Source organism: Equus przewalskii, chromosome 9 (assembly GCF_037783145.1).
Source record: "Equus przewalskii isolate Varuska chromosome 9, EquPr2, whole genome shotgun sequence".
Taxonomy (NCBI): Eukaryota; Metazoa; Chordata; class Mammalia; order Perissodactyla; family Equidae; genus Equus; species Equus przewalskii.
This window is the reverse complement of record NC_091839.1, coordinates 25,807,102-25,824,971: the sequence shown is the minus strand read 5'-3', so window position 1 is coordinate 25,824,971 and position 17,870 is coordinate 25,807,102. Positions and strand designations below refer to the sequence as shown.

At 44.4% G+C, this 17,870-nt stretch overlaps 2 protein-coding genes across 5 annotated transcripts in view; both read right to left on the bottom strand.

Moving 5' to 3' along the window:
• Positions 1–17,870, bottom strand: part of LOC103553609 (zinc finger protein 548-like) — a 41,743-nt gene that overhangs the window by 17,334 nt on the left and 6,539 nt on the right. Inside the window, exon 1 of one of the 4 annotated variants that reach the window (XM_070633520.1) lies at positions 10,419–10,576. The exons of 1 other annotated variant lie outside the window; for it this stretch is intronic. The gene's annotated coding sequence lies outside the window, so the exon portion shown is untranslated. Of the gene's footprint in view, positions 1–10,352; positions 10,577–17,870 lie in introns of those variants that run through there. 2 more of the 4 variants (XM_008524225.2, XM_070633523.1) reach the window with 2 other exon arrangements.
• LOC103553608 (zinc finger protein 17-like) lies at positions 416–3,919 on the bottom strand. Its single transcript, XM_008524223.2, is given in 1 exon segment — positions 416–3,919. A coding segment is annotated over 1 exon segment (1,707 nt). The 5' UTR covers positions 3,798–3,919; the 3' UTR covers positions 416–2,090.

Here is a 17,870-nt window from a genome sequence, read left to right as displayed (position 1 = left end):
TGGATAAAGAAAAAGTGGCACAAACATACAAGGAAATATGATTCAGCCTTAAAATGGAAGGAAATTCAGACACAAGCTACAACACGGATAAACCTTGAGGATGTTAGCAATATGAAATAAGGCAGTCACAAAAAGATGAAAACTTTGATTCTTCTGTGAGGGACCTAGAGGAGTCAAATTTATGAAGACACAAAATAGAATGGTGGTTGCAAGGGTTAGGGGGAGAATGTTAAGGAAGTTTTACAAGATGAAGAGAATTATGGCTATCCACTGCACAACGAGAACGGACTTAATATTAGTGAACCGTACACTGAAAACGTTAAGAGGGTACATTTTGTGATGTGTATTTTACCACAATTTTTTTAAAAAAACCAAACCTGTATTACAGTAGTTTCCAGTGCTAAGTTAGAACAGATTTTTGGCTGAAATGTTTCTCCATTTGCCAGGTACTCACAAGTTCTTTCCCTGGTGCTGAATGAGGTAGGAGTTTCGGCTAAAGACCCCCACATTCCCTGCACTCACTCCTAAGGCCTTAGCCAGTGTGAACGCTCCGATGTCGAAGTCAGGAGCTGTACTTAAGGGATTTCAAACATTCTCTGCACTCATGATACCCTTACCCAGCATGAATTCTCTAAAGTTTAATGAGGCTGGATTGTACCGAAATAATTCTCCACGTTAGCTGCACTCATAAGGCTTTCCTCCAGTGTGGGTTTTCTGGTGACCACGGGGTGAGACTTTCTAACAAAGGCCTTGCCACATTTGCTCAACTCAAAGCCCTGGCCTAGTGTAAATTCTCTGGTGTTCAACAAGGAAAGATATTTGTATAAAGAATTCCCCCATTCATGGTGCTCACAAAGCCTGTCTTTGGTGTGGATTTTCTGGTGATGAACCAGGTGAGACTTTTTTTTTAAAAAAGGCCTTCCCACATTTATTGTACCATAAAGACTTCTTCCAATATGAACTCATGTCTAATGAGTGTGGAGCTGTAGCTAAAGATTTTCCCATCTTCACTGCAATCATAATTGCTCTTTTCCAGTGAAATTTCTCTGAAGATGAATGAGGTTGGAGTTGTACCTAATTAATTCCCCACATGTACTGTCCTCACCTTTCTCCGCTGTGAATTCTCTCATGTCTAATGAGGTTGGATTGGTGCCTAATGGACTTGCCACATTTGCCACACTCCTCAGGCTTTTCCCCAGTGTGGATTTTGTGATGCTGAGGGAGGTGGGATTTTCTGATGAAGGCCTTTTCACATTCCTTGCACTCATACAGCCTTTCTCCAGTGTGGATTCTCCGGTGCTCACCAAGTTTATGTTTGAGAATAAATGCTTTCCTACATTCACTACACACATAAGGCAGTGACCCACATTACAGGGATTAAGCAAAAACGTCATGCCACACCAAAGATCGACAAAGCTGTGAGAACTACAGAGCGGTAGCTGAAACTAGTGCTGATGCCTTAAATTTGGATCACATCTCTCAGTCAAGCTGGATCTAATCAAAAGGGGGGAATTATTAAAGAGAAAATCACAGGTCCAAAATGGTATTACCGTGCTAAAGCCCATGATACCAAACTTAGATTTAATACCTAACCTAATTGCAATTTTGACCTTCCTCAGATGTAAAATCTTAATCAGCCAGTCTGGAATTTTCTGGTGAGTTCCAATGAGGTAATCCGTCCAGTGGGCCCCCTCTATACCCGCAGAGGAAAAAGAGGTAATCTGCATGATAAAACCTATACTGTCATCACTGTCGTGGTGTGTGTCCCGTCCCATGTCCCCCGAACACACACACAAAAAGATGTCCTGGCCAAAAATAACCCCTTATTTTCTTTTGCTAATAATTTCTTTGTCCCAACCTCCTTCCTATAAAAACCTCCCACTTCATGTAATTCCTCAGCGTGTCTCTCAGTTTGCTATCTGAGATGCTGCCCAATTCATGAATCATTGAATAACTCCAATTAGATTTTCAAATTCACTCAGTTGATTTTTTTAACAAACCTTACACTTAAATATGGTTAAGATTGTAAAATTTGTTACATATATTTTACTACAACTAAAAAAAACCCTGCATAACAGTACTTCCCAGGGCTAAATCAGAGCAGAGTTTTCTTTGAAAAAAAGTTTGCACTTCTCTTTGGTGTGAACTTCTTGGTGCCTAATGAGATGCGAGTTTTGGCTAAAGCCTCTCCCACAGCTGATGCACTCATAAGGCTTTTCCCCAGTGTGAATTTGCCAATGTTTACTGAGGCTGGAGTAGTATCTAAAGCCTTTCCCACATTCACTGCACTCGTAAGGCTTTTCTCCAGTATGAACTCTCTGATGAATAATGAGTGTGGACCTGTCCATAAAGAATTTTCCACATTCACTACATTCATAAGTTTTTCCTCTGGTGTGAACATTCTGGTGCCAAATGAGGTGGGAGTTTTGGCTAAAGAGTTTCCCACATTCGTTGCACTCATAAGGCCTTTCTCCAGTATGATTTTTCCGATGTCTAATGTGATTTGAGTTGTACCTAGAGAGTTTCCCACATTCATTGCACTCATAAGGCCTTTCTCCAGTATGAGCTTTCTGATGTCTTTCAAGTGTGGAGCTATACCTAAAGGATTGTCCACATTTGCTGCACTCAAAACACCTTCCCCTGGTGTGAACTCTCTGATGAATAATAAGTGTGGAGCTGTCCATAAAACGTTTCCCACATACACTGCACTCACATGACCTTTCTCCAGTGTGAACTCTCTGATATCTTTTGAGTGTGAAGCTGTACCTAAAGAATTTCCCACATTCGCTGTATTTATATGGCTTTTCCCCAGTGTGAATTCTTTGATGTTTACTAAGGCTGGAGTTGTATCTAAAGACTTTCCCACATTCACTGCATTCATAAGGCTTGCCCCCAGTGTGAACTCTCTGATGAATAATGAGCGTGGACCTGTTCATAAAGAATTTTCCACATTCACTACATTCATAAGTTCTTTCTCTGGTGTGAACCTTTTGGTGCTGAATGAGGTGGGAGTTTTGGCTAAAGAGTCTACCTCATATGCTGCACTCATAAGGCCTTTCTCCAATGTGAGTTTTCTGATGTCTCTCAAGCGTGGGGCTGTACCTAAAGAATTTCGCACATTCGCTGCATTTACATGGATTTTCTCCAGTATGAACTCTCTGATCAATAATGAGTGTGGAGCTGTCATTAATGCCTTTTCCACACTGGTTGCACTCATAAGGCACTGGCCTAGTGTGAATTCTCTGGTTTTCAATAAGGCCAGACATTTGTGTAAAGAATCCTCCACGTTCAAGGTGCTCATAAAGCCTTATTTTATTGTGGCTTTTCTGGTGATGAAGCAGGTGGAACCTTATAATAAAGGTCTTCCCACATTTGCTGTAGGCATAAGGCCTTTCTCCAGTGTGGATTTTCTGGTGTTCAATAAGTATATGTTTGTGGCTAAAGGCTTTCCCACATTTGCCACACTTGTAACCATTTTGTCCATGTTCAAAGGTCTCCCTGCCCTCAGTATCCTTGTGTGGCTTCCTCTCACTGTGAGGGAGCGGGGGCTGGAGAAGGCCTGTGCCGGCTGGAAAGTCCTTCCCACCTTCACTGCACGTGAAGGTCTTCTCTGTCAAGTGAACGCTGCAGTTCTTTACAAATGAAGGCCTCCTCTCATCCCCTCTGGGCAGTTTCCTTCTACTCTGCTCCATTTGGTACTGGGAAAGATTTGCCACATATGTGTACATCTCTTGCTTGGGGTGTGTTCCATTGTGCTCAGCCAGGCACAAAATATCTTTCAAGAGTGTGCCACACATCTCACAAGAATGGGCATTCTGGATGGATGGACCTGGCTTTGGAGTCCTGACCTGTGACACTCCTACAGAAACACCTTGCTCTGAAGGTGCCTCTTCATCCTGAGCGCTCCATGCCAACAATATGTAAACAGAGAAATGCCAGTGAAGGTAGCCCCATCAGAAATGTGTCAATATACCCACAAACAGGTCCACAGGATTGCTGACAGATAGGGGACCAGAGGCAGTGAGAGGAAGGCCTGCTGTGTGGAGCTGGGCCTGGGAAGCTGATGACAGGAGACCCCTGACGATGGGGAAGGACACAAGGAAAGGATACAGTGTGGGGAGGAGAGGCAGGGTCTCACTCCTCTGCAAATATCTTTCAACAAGGCCTGCTGGTGGTGACTGGTGAGTACTGAGTAGAAAATTATGTTCAGACACAGGAATGTCTGATTGTGACATAGTAGCTGGTGTTCAGGGACTATTTAAGGATATGCACGGATGTTACAACACCTTAAGTGAAGGTCAAATGTTGAGAGCACTGCAAAGGGAGCAGTGGATGGGAATGGGTAAGAGTCTGGGCTGGAAGTCAGAGTAGAAATATCAATGGGAAAGAAAAGGTAGAAATGAGGTGTGGCGAATGTCCCTGGCATCACACAATAATGGACAGGGGACAGATGCCCAGTGTGACTGGAACCCAGCTCTGACATCTCACCTTTTCCTGGCTCCCATCACTAGGACCATTCTTTTCAGCCTCTCTTGACAGTGCAGAAGTAATGTCCACCATGTCAGGCACTCCTTATGGGTCAAGGTAAGCAACTACCTGGGCCTGGAAGAGGCCAGTCCTAGGGGAAAGACAGGGAAAGGGAGTGGCCAACATATGCCCAGAGTGACCCACCCCATGACATCCTACATTCTAAAATTATAAGAACTTCAGAGGAGGATCTATTAAAAAAACAACCCAGTGGTCCCCACAAGCAGTGACCAGGTCAGTTCCTGAAATTACTGGCACAGGCAGGCCCCAAAGTATGTCAACACGAGGGAGGAGGAAGGCCTGGGACACGGAGATTCCAAGTATCGGGACAGAATCACCCAACCAGGGACAGGCAAGACCACTGCGATCAGACAAAACTTCAAGATTTCAGACTCCTGTCTTGCAAGGCCTCAGAGCAGCAGGGAAGAGGCTGCTTGGGGAAGAGCGGGTACAGTGCACATGGTCCAGCCCTGGCACCAACAATACACACGCCGGGAAACCAGCAAAGGAAGTGGTACCCATGGTCTCACTGCAGCAAAGAATGGAGCCCAGCCCAGGACACTGTAGCGGATGTGAGGGCCTCACCTATGGATGACAAAAGTGCAAAGTTCTCCAGCATCACATGACAGTACAGGCGTCTCTGAGCCTCATCAAGGAGGCCCCACTCCTCCTGGGAGAAATATATGGCCACGTCCTCAAAGACCACACGGCCCTGTCAAAATGGGGACAGTTCAGCCCACGAGCAGCTTCTTGTTTTGTGTTTCCTTCAAGTCTGTACTTGTCTATTTGCCATCCATCACTTTCAGGGCCCAACCAACCGCCAAATTTGTTTCTATCTCCCCTGTGATCCAGAGTCCATTGTCCGAACCACCTCCTTAACCAAGTCTCACACACCAAATCAACATTTCCCTCGCCCTAAATCAGCCCAGGGCCAGGCACCAGACAACTAGGGACAGCCCTTAAGCCGGAAGACCTGGCAGAATTATACAAACTGGACAATCTTAAGCTCTTCACCTTACTCTCTTCATCTTTTCCAAGGAAACCCCAATGAAAACTCTGGCCTAGGTTTCCCCTCACTCCTTCTTCTGCCTCCTGACCAAATCTGGTGCTCTCTAACGTGAACCTGTGTGACATGGCATTCACAGTACACTCAGGAAATACTGGTCTCTCTGTTTGTCACTTACTCATTCACGTCCATAAATTAAAATCCTGTGGGTACAATCATTCATACACTTCTCCTCTCTGGATCTTCAGTCCACACATCCATGCTTTCCTTACCCTCACCCCCAACTTCCCAAGGTGGAAGGATTACCAGGTCCTGGTGGCACCAGTGCCCGTCTCTCCTTATTCCCACTGACCACTGTGTCCAGCACACAGTAAAAAACCATAGGGGATGGGCCAGCAAAGCACCACTTAGCTCTGGATTGGCATGCAAAGCCCCACCTCTCCTGCCAGCCAATTTCCCTTGGGTCCCCAGATCTTGCCTCCCAGACAACAAAACTCAGTCTTATCATTCTCCCTTAAACGCCCAGTGCCAGGGCCTGGGGCCAACCATGCACGTACCTCCTCACAGGCACATCACTTGTTGGACTCATCTTTCTCATGACTTTGACTCCTCTAAGGTAGCAAATGCACCAAAATCCCCAGGCCCACACCATAGGCATTTCTTTGGCCTTCCAACAGGCTAGTCTGCACATGGAACCCAGGCAGTGCATGACAAATTCAACCAGCACCCTAATCTGCCCTAGTCTTCCCCAGAAAGCCAAAGTTCCCAGGACCAGAGAGCACCAAGCCTTCGTTTGAAGTTCTCCTCACATAACCCAGCTTCTTGCTTTAACTCAGCCACAAAAAACCTAGGTGAGGACGTCAAGGTTTGTCGCCTCTCCTACTTCTTCACTGAGCACGCTGCTTCATAAGCAGTCTTGACCGTCTTTCTCCACCTGACCCTCATTCAAAGCCCCAGACTAGCAAGACTTCTAGCTGATCCCATTTTCCCCTTAACTAACCTACCAGCCTGAATGAAACAATCCAGGCAAGGGTCACCACAAAACCTTGCTGAGTCCATAGAGGTGTAATAAGCCCTGCTCTGACCTCAATGACATCTCACTTTCTTTGTGGAGACACCACAGCATCCATCTCATGTCTACTGTCTCCCTCTCATAGGCACCCCCACCAACAACCACTCTGGTTCCTCAGCTATGTTTGTGACGCTCACCACCAACATCCAGGTGCCCAACTGAGACACAGATTTCGCACCCTCCTTCCTCTACCTTGTCCCTAATGGCACTACCACCATAATATAAGATGCCCTTCTGAAATCTGATCCACAGCTTCACTGGGGTCCACACACCAACCACTATATTGTGGCTGTCTCCAACTTGGACACTTCCACTGAACTCCAGATCTGTAGGTCCAACTGAACACATGCACTCGGAATCTCTGGAACATCTGCGACACGGTCAAAACCTGACTCCCTCCGAAAATTCCTTCTACTACTGACTTCCCACATCCTAATCAATAAAACATCCATTCTTCCAAACAAGGCCAAAAACCTTGGGGCCGTCCCTGATTCTCCACTTCCATCGCATCTCCCAGCTCCCTCACTCTCTACATCAGAAAATGTGGGCAGCTCTGTGCAAAACACATCCAAAAGCCAACCCCTCCTCTCACCTGCACAGCCACCAATCTTGTCCAGCCACCACCAGCACTCACCTCCTCTGGGGCAGTAACTTCCTCACAGGTCACCCTCACTCTCACTGCACCCCCATAGTCTATGCTCCACTCTGTAGCCAGAAGGGGTTTGTTAACATAGGGATCAGATCACATCATTCCTCTGCTCCAAACCTTCCCTAGCTCGCACTGTCCTCGGATTAGAGGCCCAGAACCTAAGACTGTCATTCTCGGCCTGATCTCTGCGTGCCCCAACCTCCTGCCCCACTACAGCACTCCCTAGTTCATCAGATGTAACAGGAATTTGCAGTTTCCTAAACATCCTAATTAAGTCTCACCTGCAAGTATTTGAACACTCTGCGTCCTGTGCACAGGATGCATGTCACATCTTCCCTCGTCAGTTGTCAGAAATGGAACTGATTCCTATAACTCAGGACTCAGTTTAGGACCCTGGGCTTTGTGGGACCACAGAGTCTTCAGAACCAAGAGAGGGAGAAGAATAGGTGAAAAGTCTCAGAACATCACCATTCCCTAGACTGGGGTGCCTAAACCATCGTAACTGGGGTGGGTGAGAGCCTGGGATACCCTCTACTCATCTGTGCAGGGCCCATAACCATTTCTGCTACCACCATAGGACCCTGTGGGAAGAGGGAGACATGAGAAATCGGCAACCATGGAAGGATCCTACAAGCTTGGCTGTGCCACCACCCCTGCCTTGCGCTGGAGCAAAGTGATCTCAGCCTGATGGTCAAAACGGAGCTCCTCAGACCTCACCGCTGCCTCTTACTACCTGTGTGACTCTGGAGAAGAACTGAACCTCCCTGAGCCTCTGTGCCCTCATGTGTAAAATGGGAACAAGAATAGTTTCAACTCATGGGGCCAACAGTGATATCAAACATAAGTAAATCACACTATGTATCAGCTGTTACTGTCCACAGAATCAACGATTTTGTGTATGTTTTCAGTACAAATGAAGTGGTAGGGTTTTGAAAATTTGGGTGTGTATTTTTCCCACTTTTTAAGGTCTTAAGAGGATGTGATACACAAAACTTTACATTGTAAGCAAATACAAGTAAATAAATTTCAATTATGAAGTGTCTGGATAAATATAACTAATTCAATATGTTCATTTCTAATTGTCTGCCTATGCGTACATATTTAGAGAGACGTTGGTTCAACAGTGTTTAAATCAATGACTGTTTCATATATGCTTAAGTTAATGAGTCACAGGGAGGCAGTGAGCAGGCAGGTCGGCTACTATCCTTTCAGCAACCAGCCCACCTGCATCATAATCCTCTGAAGGGAGCTTGCAGGTAGCCCTTGACGGCACAGTGGATCGATCATCCGTCTTGCTCTGAGGGCTGGAGGTAAGACAGCAGTGTCCTGATCTGGGACCCAGCTGTTCCACTAACCTGGTTGACCTTTGCTTTGTTCCAGAGGGAGTAGTCTTGAGGGTCTGTTTAGTCTATGGGGGGAGAATCTACACTAATTCACACCTCAATCTCCAACCCAGGTCAGCTCCTTATCCCATCTGGACCTCCCTTTCTACAAACACAGGCCAGAATTCATCCTACACCAGGACTGCTCCTCTCTGAAGGAGTATCAGGGATGCATATGCACCTGTGCACTGCCCTCTAGTCTCAGGCCTCCCCTACCTCACCACAGAGCCCATCTGAAACAACCTGAAGATTCTCCCTTTCTTCAGTCTTTAGGCTGTGACCTGATCCAGGCCACACTTTCTACCCTTTTGAAAGCTCCAGACCAGCCACCTCCTCCTGACTCCAGACTTTTATATCCATCTACCCATGTGATGTCTCCATCTTCCGACATCTCCATCTTGAAACATCTCAGAATCACCAAGTCCAGGGGCCCACCAGGTGGCTGAGTGGTTAAGTTCACTCTGCTTTGGCGGCCCAGGGTTTTGCTGGTTAGGATCCTGGCCACAGACCTAGCACCGCTCATCAAGCCATGCTGAGGCGGCGTCCCACATAGCAGAGGCAGAAAGACCTACATCTAGAATATACAACTATGTACTGGGGGGCTTTGGGGAGAAGGAGGAAAAAAAGACGACAACAACGACGAAGAAGATTGGCAACTGAGCTAACCATCTGTTGCCAATCTTAAAAAAAAAATCACCAAGTCCAAATACAACTCATAATCTTCTCCCTGAATCCCATTCACTACGCTAATGTCCTCATCTCCATTCCTTAAATGTTCAGGTAAAAAAACTTGGGATGGTCTTTCACTCTCTACTTTTGCTCACAGTCATATTTGACGCAGCAAGAAATTCTGTCAACTCTATCTTTATGATCTATCCAAAATCTTATCACATCTCTCCTCTACTGCCACCACTCTGGTCCAGCCCCTACCATAATTCTCTGGGAGTCTGTTGCCGTGTCCACCTCACTGGTCTCCCTGCCTCCATTTCCCATTCACTTTTTAACAACTGTAAACTTCAAATCTGGATCTACCTCTAAATTAAGTTCCTGGACCCAATCCCAATGTGTGCACGGGAGGAGCTGCCAACATACCACCAAGCAATTCTGAGACACCAGCAAAGTGTGCAAGAATTCAACTCACTTCTGACACTGTCTACTGGAGATAGCACCCGATTCCACAGGTTAAGGGTTCAGTCCTACAAGACTGTCCTCTCCCCGACTTCAGGCGCCGGTCACAAGCCCAAGCGGTTACTTGTGCTTCTGACCCACAGCCTAAGGGTGGAGGTTCCAACGACGCCCTTCTTAGCAACCCAATTCAGACGCCAGTCGCAAGCCCAGGTTGTTACCTATACTTTCGACCAACCGGCTAAATATCAACAGTTCTCAAGATCCCCTCCTCAGGTTCGATTAATCTGCCAGAGCCGCTCAAGAACTCAGAGAAACATTCCACCTACTAGAGTACCGGTTTATTATAAAAGAACTGAACTCAAGAAACAGCTAGATGAAGAGATGTGTAGGGCAAAGTCGGGCACAAGGCGTGGAGCTTCCACGCGCTCTCCAGGCTGCCACTCTCCCCAACCTTCCACCCGTTCACCAACAGGGAAGCTCTCCGAAGCCTGTCCTTTGGGTTTTTATGCAAGCCTGCCACCACTGATTCAACCACCGGCCCCTCTTCCCAAATCAGGAAGTGAGGTGGGGGCAACAGAAAGTTCCAACCTTCTAATCACCGGACTTTCCAAAAGGCATTTTTTCTTTATCATTCTATCATGTGTCGGGACTCACAGGCGCCTCTGCGCAGCCGGGAGAACGTCTCTTCTCGAACTTTCCCGCTCCCGTCTCCTTGGTCCTGACTCACAGATTCACGGGCCTGGGACCCGAAAACAGACCAAAGTGCCACCGAACTGCCACCACACAGAGGGCGCCGCCGGAAATACCGCCCCCACCTGCGCGTCAGCTCGTAATCGGCTCCATGCTAAGCTTTCATTGGCTCAGCTCGCCGCCATCGCTTGCCGCGGAGCCTTCTGGGTAATGTAGTTCCCTCCTGCTGCCCACTGCATCTGGGAGCGAAGGTCCTTCCTGGCTTTGTGGATTAAGCCCCAGGGACAATGTGAGAGGCGCTGGGAAATGCAGTTCTCAGAGTCCTAGGATGCTGCGGGGCTTCGCTGGCTGTTAAAGGGGACGTACCTAGATTTCCCTGGAGTGCAGTCTAGGTCAAGTGCCAGAAATAAAGATCTGTTTTCACAGACTGAAGCACGGGAAATTCCCAAAGGCTACACAACTGAATGAACGCACCATACCATAATGACACTTGGCGTCCACTCATAGCTGTCAGCTATCTCATTGCTTGTCAAATACATGTAGACTGAAGTTTTGGAGCCTTTTTTATGACCTTCAGTATGCTTGGTCAGGCACAAGAAAGAAAAGCCCCCAGACAGGGCATGTGGGGGAGTTGGAAGAGGACTATCTTTCCTGCCTGGATAGTCGATGATTGTGTTCCAGTCCAGTAAGCAACACTTTTATTGAGATAATATTTATTACACCATATCTGAGATATTTTCCAAAGTAAATGGAATACAGACAGTAACTACAAAGAATTTTATAAACAAATACTGTAAAACAAGGAACTGTTAAGGGAGAGGCAAACTACCAGGGAAGTATGATTAAGAAAGAGGTATGAAACATAGTTATAATTTCTCTCAGATACACAACAAATAATTTTTATAATCAGTATGTCCCATGCAATATTTTTCTATCTCCGTGTGCATATGCATAGGGAATAAAAAATAATTCAAATTTTACTGGGCCAGATATTATTTACTAAATCTCACAAGGCTACTTTTCAACATTTTTATATCTAATAACCCACTCACGTAATTTCTGCTACTCATCCTCTCAATGGTAAGTTCTGCTTGTTGGGAGGCCTTTGTTCTTATTTTATTTTATTTTTTTAAAGGTTGGCACCTAAGCTAACAACTGCTGCCAATCTTTTTTTTTTTTTTCCTCCTTCTTCTCCCCAAAGCCTCCCAGTACATAGTTGTACATTCTAGTTGTGAGTGTCTCTGGTTGCGCTCTGTGGGACGCCACCTCACTGTGGCCTGATGAGTGGTGCCATGTCCACGCTGAGGATCCAAACTGGCGAAACCCGGGGCCACCAAAGGGAGCACGCGAACTTAACCACTCAGCCATGGAGCCAGCCGGGAGGCCTTTGTTCTTAAGGGAGAAAGCTTCTACCAGACGAAAAATATTATTAAACCTGAAATGGAACATGAGACAGCTATGGTCGACTTGGCTCCTCGTGCCACTTAGGAAAAAAGAGAAATTCTCTGCTGCCTCGGGTGATTCTGATTACTCTTTATTACCAAGAGGAAGTTAAGTTGCTGCTCATGGTGGGAAGCCTGGAGCACTAGGTCTGGAATTGGGGGATTCTCTGGGGAACATGTTAGTAAGCTCATGTCCAAAAATAAACCTGCAGCAACACAATGAAGGCAGGACCCCTTGGAGTGTGAGACCCCCCTGATTTTGAATTTTTGGTTCACCCACCAGATTAAAAAAACAAAAACAAAAAACCTCTGCCAAGCTGAAAGTCGGGCAGAGGCAAAGGGGTAGGATGGGTTATGGAAAATGAATGGAAACTAAACTAATGTTCAACATGTGACCTTAAGAAAACAAGAAATCTCACTACTGTGGATATTTTCTTCCTTGTTTAGGTGTGAGAGACTGACGATACAAATAGACAATGGCCACACGAAATTTAAACTAGAACTCTCACAATCTGCACCAACTTACCCAAATAGCCAACACAATATCTACAGTAACAAGTTTGAGAATTCAGGTTGCTATCTCCAGCAACCACACCAGGAAGCCAAACAATAACCTACGTGACAGTTGGCACAAAACATCCAGGACTTGATTAATAACTGACAGCTTCCCTAATTTTGCCCACATTTCCAATTTAAGGCCAACTGGAGAAAGACAAATATGCACCACTAACCAATCACTTAGGATTCCCACTTCTACCTAACCCCACTGAGCTTCCACATGACGACAGCCTCCAATCAGGGCACACCAGATACCATGACTTTTATCCACTATAAAGCTCTTCCACTTCTCTGCCCACCTTTGAGTCTTATCCAAATGCATGTGATGGTGCCTGACTCCCTTGCTGTAGAGCAAGCTCTGAAGAAATAGGCTTTGCTCATTCTCATTTGAGTATTCTCTTATTTCCGCAGTTATGTACATTTGAAATCCAGTAATGCCACTATTGATCATGTTTCTCATTATGAAGTTTCCATGGACAAACGAATGATATGTTGGATGTGACCACCACAATGTATCATACTTATCAGAGAGCTCCCACTGAGCTGTGATCTTCACTGTTCCTCACTTGTGGACCCCAGATTTCATCCAGGCGCGCTGCCCTCAGGGGTCTCGTGTGCCTTTCTGCTCACAGCTTGCTACGATGTGGTGAGTCATCACCAGGTCTGAACGCTGCTCTATTTACCAACAAAAGTTCCTTGGCTATTTGTTCTCAATTTGATCCCTGGTTTGTTTGTTTGTGGCTCCCATTAGCTTCACATACTGGTTGAAATCAGGTCATTCCTTTCCATTGCTTTTTTGCTGTCTTTTGAAGAACAGTTTTATGCCATGTTGTTTGTCATAAGGAAGAGAATGAGAGGGTAGAACACAGGCATGAGCCCTAGAGACTGTTGTTTACGCCAGCCTCGCAGTCTGTGGGGTCACTACCAGCAAAACTGCAGGAGGTTCCCCTCCCTCCCTTCCTTCCTCTTCTTTTCTCTCTCTCTTTTTTTCTCCATTTTTTGTCCTGAGAACTCAGCACTGATCCCAAGAGAGCATTCTCTAAGGTTTATCACCTGCCAGGGGGCACAGATTGTTGGGTCTGAGTTTGGAGGTGGCCACCCATTAGATTTGGGGGCCCAGGCCCAAGGTACACAAGTATTACCTTTCTACTGACCATTGCCAGCTTTCGTGAGGTCGTCTAAGTCTAAATCCTCTCCTCTTCCAGGTAAAACTCCTGAATCTTATATGCTCTCTCATTACTATCATAATTCTTGTGCCTATATTTCTAAATGGCATAACTACACCAAGAATGATTTGGGCCTCAGTGGCCACTCTGAGGAACATTTCGGTTGAAAAAAAAAAAGTTGGGGCTGGCCCAGTGGCATAAGGGTTAAGTTTGCACACTCCACTTTGGTGGCCTGGGGTTCACGAGTTCAGATCCTGGGCATGGACCTACACACTGCTCATCAAGCCATGCTGTGGCGGCATCCCACATAGAAGAACTAGAAGGACTTACAACTAAGATATACAACCATGTACTGGGGTTTTGGAGAGAAAAAAAGAGGAAGATTGGCAACAGATGTTAGCTCAGGGCCAATCTTCCTCACCAAAAAGCATACCTTGAAAAAAAAAAGTTAATTTCAGAGACATAAAGCTGTGAGAAGAAATATTTCTCAGGTCCAGTGGGCAGCAATTTTTTTTATTGGTGTAACTTCTCAAGTATTGAAGTTCTGAATCAAAAATTGTTTCAGTAAAAGTTTCCTTAGGCAAAGCTAACGAGCAATTAGACAAATGTAAGCCAGAACTAGACTCATTTTCCTGGTAAATCCTCCCTTTCCTTGTCCTCCAGTTGCCTCTTATGTCCAGCTCTCTCTTCCCCCTTATTCTTCTGATCTCTCCCCTTCTGCACCTCCTCCTTCCTCTTCCCTTCATACAGAACCCCTACTTTTTCCAACAAATTTCCTAAAATGCCAATTAATTCCAAAGATCCATGCATCTCATGAGCCAGGAATGCAGGTGTAGTGGAGGAAAAGAAGTCTTTTGTTCACTCTGTTCTCAGGTTCTTGGCTTGGGGCCCTGTACTGATGAAAGACAAATTACCAGGAAAAAAACCCACAGACATCTATGAACATAAGCATCGCAAATACACTCAGGAGCACTCAGTGGTTAGATCATGGGCTTATATCACATCTTAACAAACAAGCAATAAATTTTCAGAGAAGTGACAAGACAATGGAAAGGACTTTGAGTTTCTAGGATGGCAAATTGTGGAAAGGTAAATATACAGGAGAACTACTGGAACATAAGGGCTAGTTAGTAAGTTTGTTATGTAGATTCCTCTGGAGTTGTCTCTGGGCTAATAAGGGTCTCAAGTTGTCAGCAGATTAACTTCTGTCTTTCCTGTAGAGATGGGGGATGCCTTTACATGTTTTTTTTTTCCTGCTTTTAGGCAAACAGAGGAAGGACAGAGAACTTTTCTTGTATCTTCTTCTCTTCAACTACCTTCAGCTCAAAATAATTCTTATATCAAAGTGGCATATTTTAAGATGATGTATTCTGCTACACTGGCAACTGTAGAATTTAAACCTTGGACCTAGGCTGAATTAACAGGTATAACTAAAAATTTTCCTAAACCCAAATAAATCCAGGAAATATTTATAGAGGAATTCACAGTTTTTTAGGGTGCATATGACCCAGAGTTACATGACTTACAGAACTTATATACATGTTGGTGGGAACCTCAGTTGCTAGATCCTGAATGGCAAAAGCTGACTATACTGATCTGGGAAGGTTACTATGGGATCCCTCTTTCCAAAATAGTCCTGAGGTTCAAAAAAGGCCAGAAAATTAATTAAAGTCTCCTAAAAGCTATACCTGAAAGATTTCCAATAAAAATAAATTGAACCAGGGTAGCTACTATCAAAAAATAGAAAACAAGAAGTGTTGGTGATGGGGCTGGCCCCGTGGCCGAGTGGTTAAGTTCGCGCGCTCCGCTGCAAGCGGCCCAGTGTTTCGTTGGTTCGAATCCTGGGCGTGGACATGGCACTGCTCGTCAGACCACGCTGAGGCAGCGTCCCACATGCCACAACTAGAAGGACCCACAATGAAGAATATACAACTATGTACTGGGGGGCTTGGGGAGAAAAAGGAAAAAATAAAAAAAATCTTTAAAAAAATAAAAAAAAAAGAAGTGTTGGTGAGGATGTGGAAAAATTGGAGCCTTGTGCATGTTGGCAGGTGTGTAAAATGGTGCAGCTATTACTGAAAAGAGTAGGTTCCTGAGAAATTTTAAAATAGAATTACATATGATGCAGCAGTTCCACTTCTGGGTATATACCCGTCTCTCCCAAAATTGAAAGCAGGTTAAAAATTGAAGAGGTAGTTCTATACTCATATTCAAAGCAACATTATTCACAATAGCCAAAATGTGGAGGCAACTCAAGTGTCCACCGATGGATGAGTGGAAAATGAGAAGAAAATATGACATATGTTTACAATGGAATATTACTTAGCCTCAACAAGAAAGAAAATTCTTATATACGCTACGACATGGATGAACCTTGAAAACATTATGGCAAGTGAAGTAAGCTTGTCCCAAAAGACAAAAGCTGTATGATTCCATGTAGATGAGGTCCCTAGAATAGTCAAATCTATAGAGACAGAAAGTAGAATAGAATGGTGGTTTCCAAGGACTGAGGGAGGGCCAAATGGGACTTGTTGTTTAATAGGTATAGAGTTTCTGTTTTGCAAGATGAAAACAATTCAGGAGATAGGCTGCACGACAGATCGCTAAACTCTGCCACTTTTGCTCAACCTCTTCTTCAGAAGAAACCCACCAAGTACGTCGTAGGTACTTCAAATAACCCACAGATTCTCCCCATCTCCAAGCCCTCAACCAAAACACTAGGGCTTTGGACTGAACAACATTCCTCCCTGATCTGTGGTAGCAGCCATGCAAAGGAAACAGGAAGAGATGTGTCAAAGGACAAACTGCCAAACAACCTATGAGTAAAAGAAGAAATTACAAGGGAAAAGTTTAAAACATAAATTTTGAACCAGATGAAAATAGAAGTGCTACATATCAAACTTGATAAGACCGAGGGAAAATACGGCTTTAAACAGCTGTATTACAAAAGAAGAAAGATAACCTAGACTTCCAGGTTAAAAAAACAGAAAAATGAAACCAAATAACCCCAAAGCAAGGAGAAGAAAGGAAACAAGATTAGAATAAGATCATTGAAATAGAAAACGAAAAACACTATAAAAACTGGTGGAACAAAAAGTTGGTTCTTTCAAAACATCAATGAAATTAGTAAAACTTTGGGTAGGCTGACAACTAAAATAAGGAAGAAGTCAAGTTAAGGAAATCAGGAATGAAGGGAAGACACGACTACTGATGCTACAGAACTTAAAAGTATTATAAGGGAATATTATGAACAATCTTTATCCCTTGAAATTAGACAACTTAGTTCAAATGCACAAATTCCCAGTAAGACACAAATTATCAAAATGACCAAGTATGTTAGCTGTAGGTTTTATGTGGATACTGTTTATCAAGTTGAGGACCTTCCCCTCTATTTCTAGTTGACTGAGTTTTTACAATTAATGGGTTTTAGATTTTGTCAGATGCTTTTCCCACATCTATTGATATGATCATGTAATATTTCTTCCTTAGCCTGTTGATATGATGAATGACATTGATTTCTGAATGTTGAACCAGCCTTGCACACCTGGGATAAATCCCACTTGGTCATTCTTTTCATACATTGTTGGATTCGATATGCTAATATTTTGTTGACGATTTTTGCATCTATGTCCTGGAGAGATATTGGTCTGTAGTTTTCTCTTTTTGTAATGTCTTTAACTGGTTTTGGTATTAGGGTAATGCTGGCCTCACAGAATGAGTTAGGAAGTATTCCCTCTGTTTCTATCTTCTGAAAGAAACTGTAGAGAATTGACACTTCTGTTGTTATGTAATGCACCTCCTGATTCCGATAACTTTCCTCCCTCTGAAGCCTGCCCTAAGATTAATATAGCTACTCCTGCTTTCTTTTGATGTGTTAGCATGAGATATTTTTCTCCATCTGTTTACTTTTAATTCTACATATGTCTTTATATTTAAAGTGAGCTTCTTGTAGACGACATACAGCTGAGTCTTGTGTTTTGATCCACTCTGACAATCTGTCTTCTGATTGGTGCATTTAGACATTGAAAAAGTGATTGATAGAGTTGGATTAATATCTACCATATTGGTTACTGTTTTCTATTTGTTGCCCTGGTTTTTCCTGTTTTTGTCTTCCACCCTTTCTGCCTTTTCTGGATGTAATTCCTATCTTTGCTCCTCTAGAGGTAAAGTGTTTTCTTCCTCTGACTTGTTTCAGGATTTTTTCTTCATCTTCATCTGTAGTTTAAAAACGATATGGCTAAGTGTAGTTT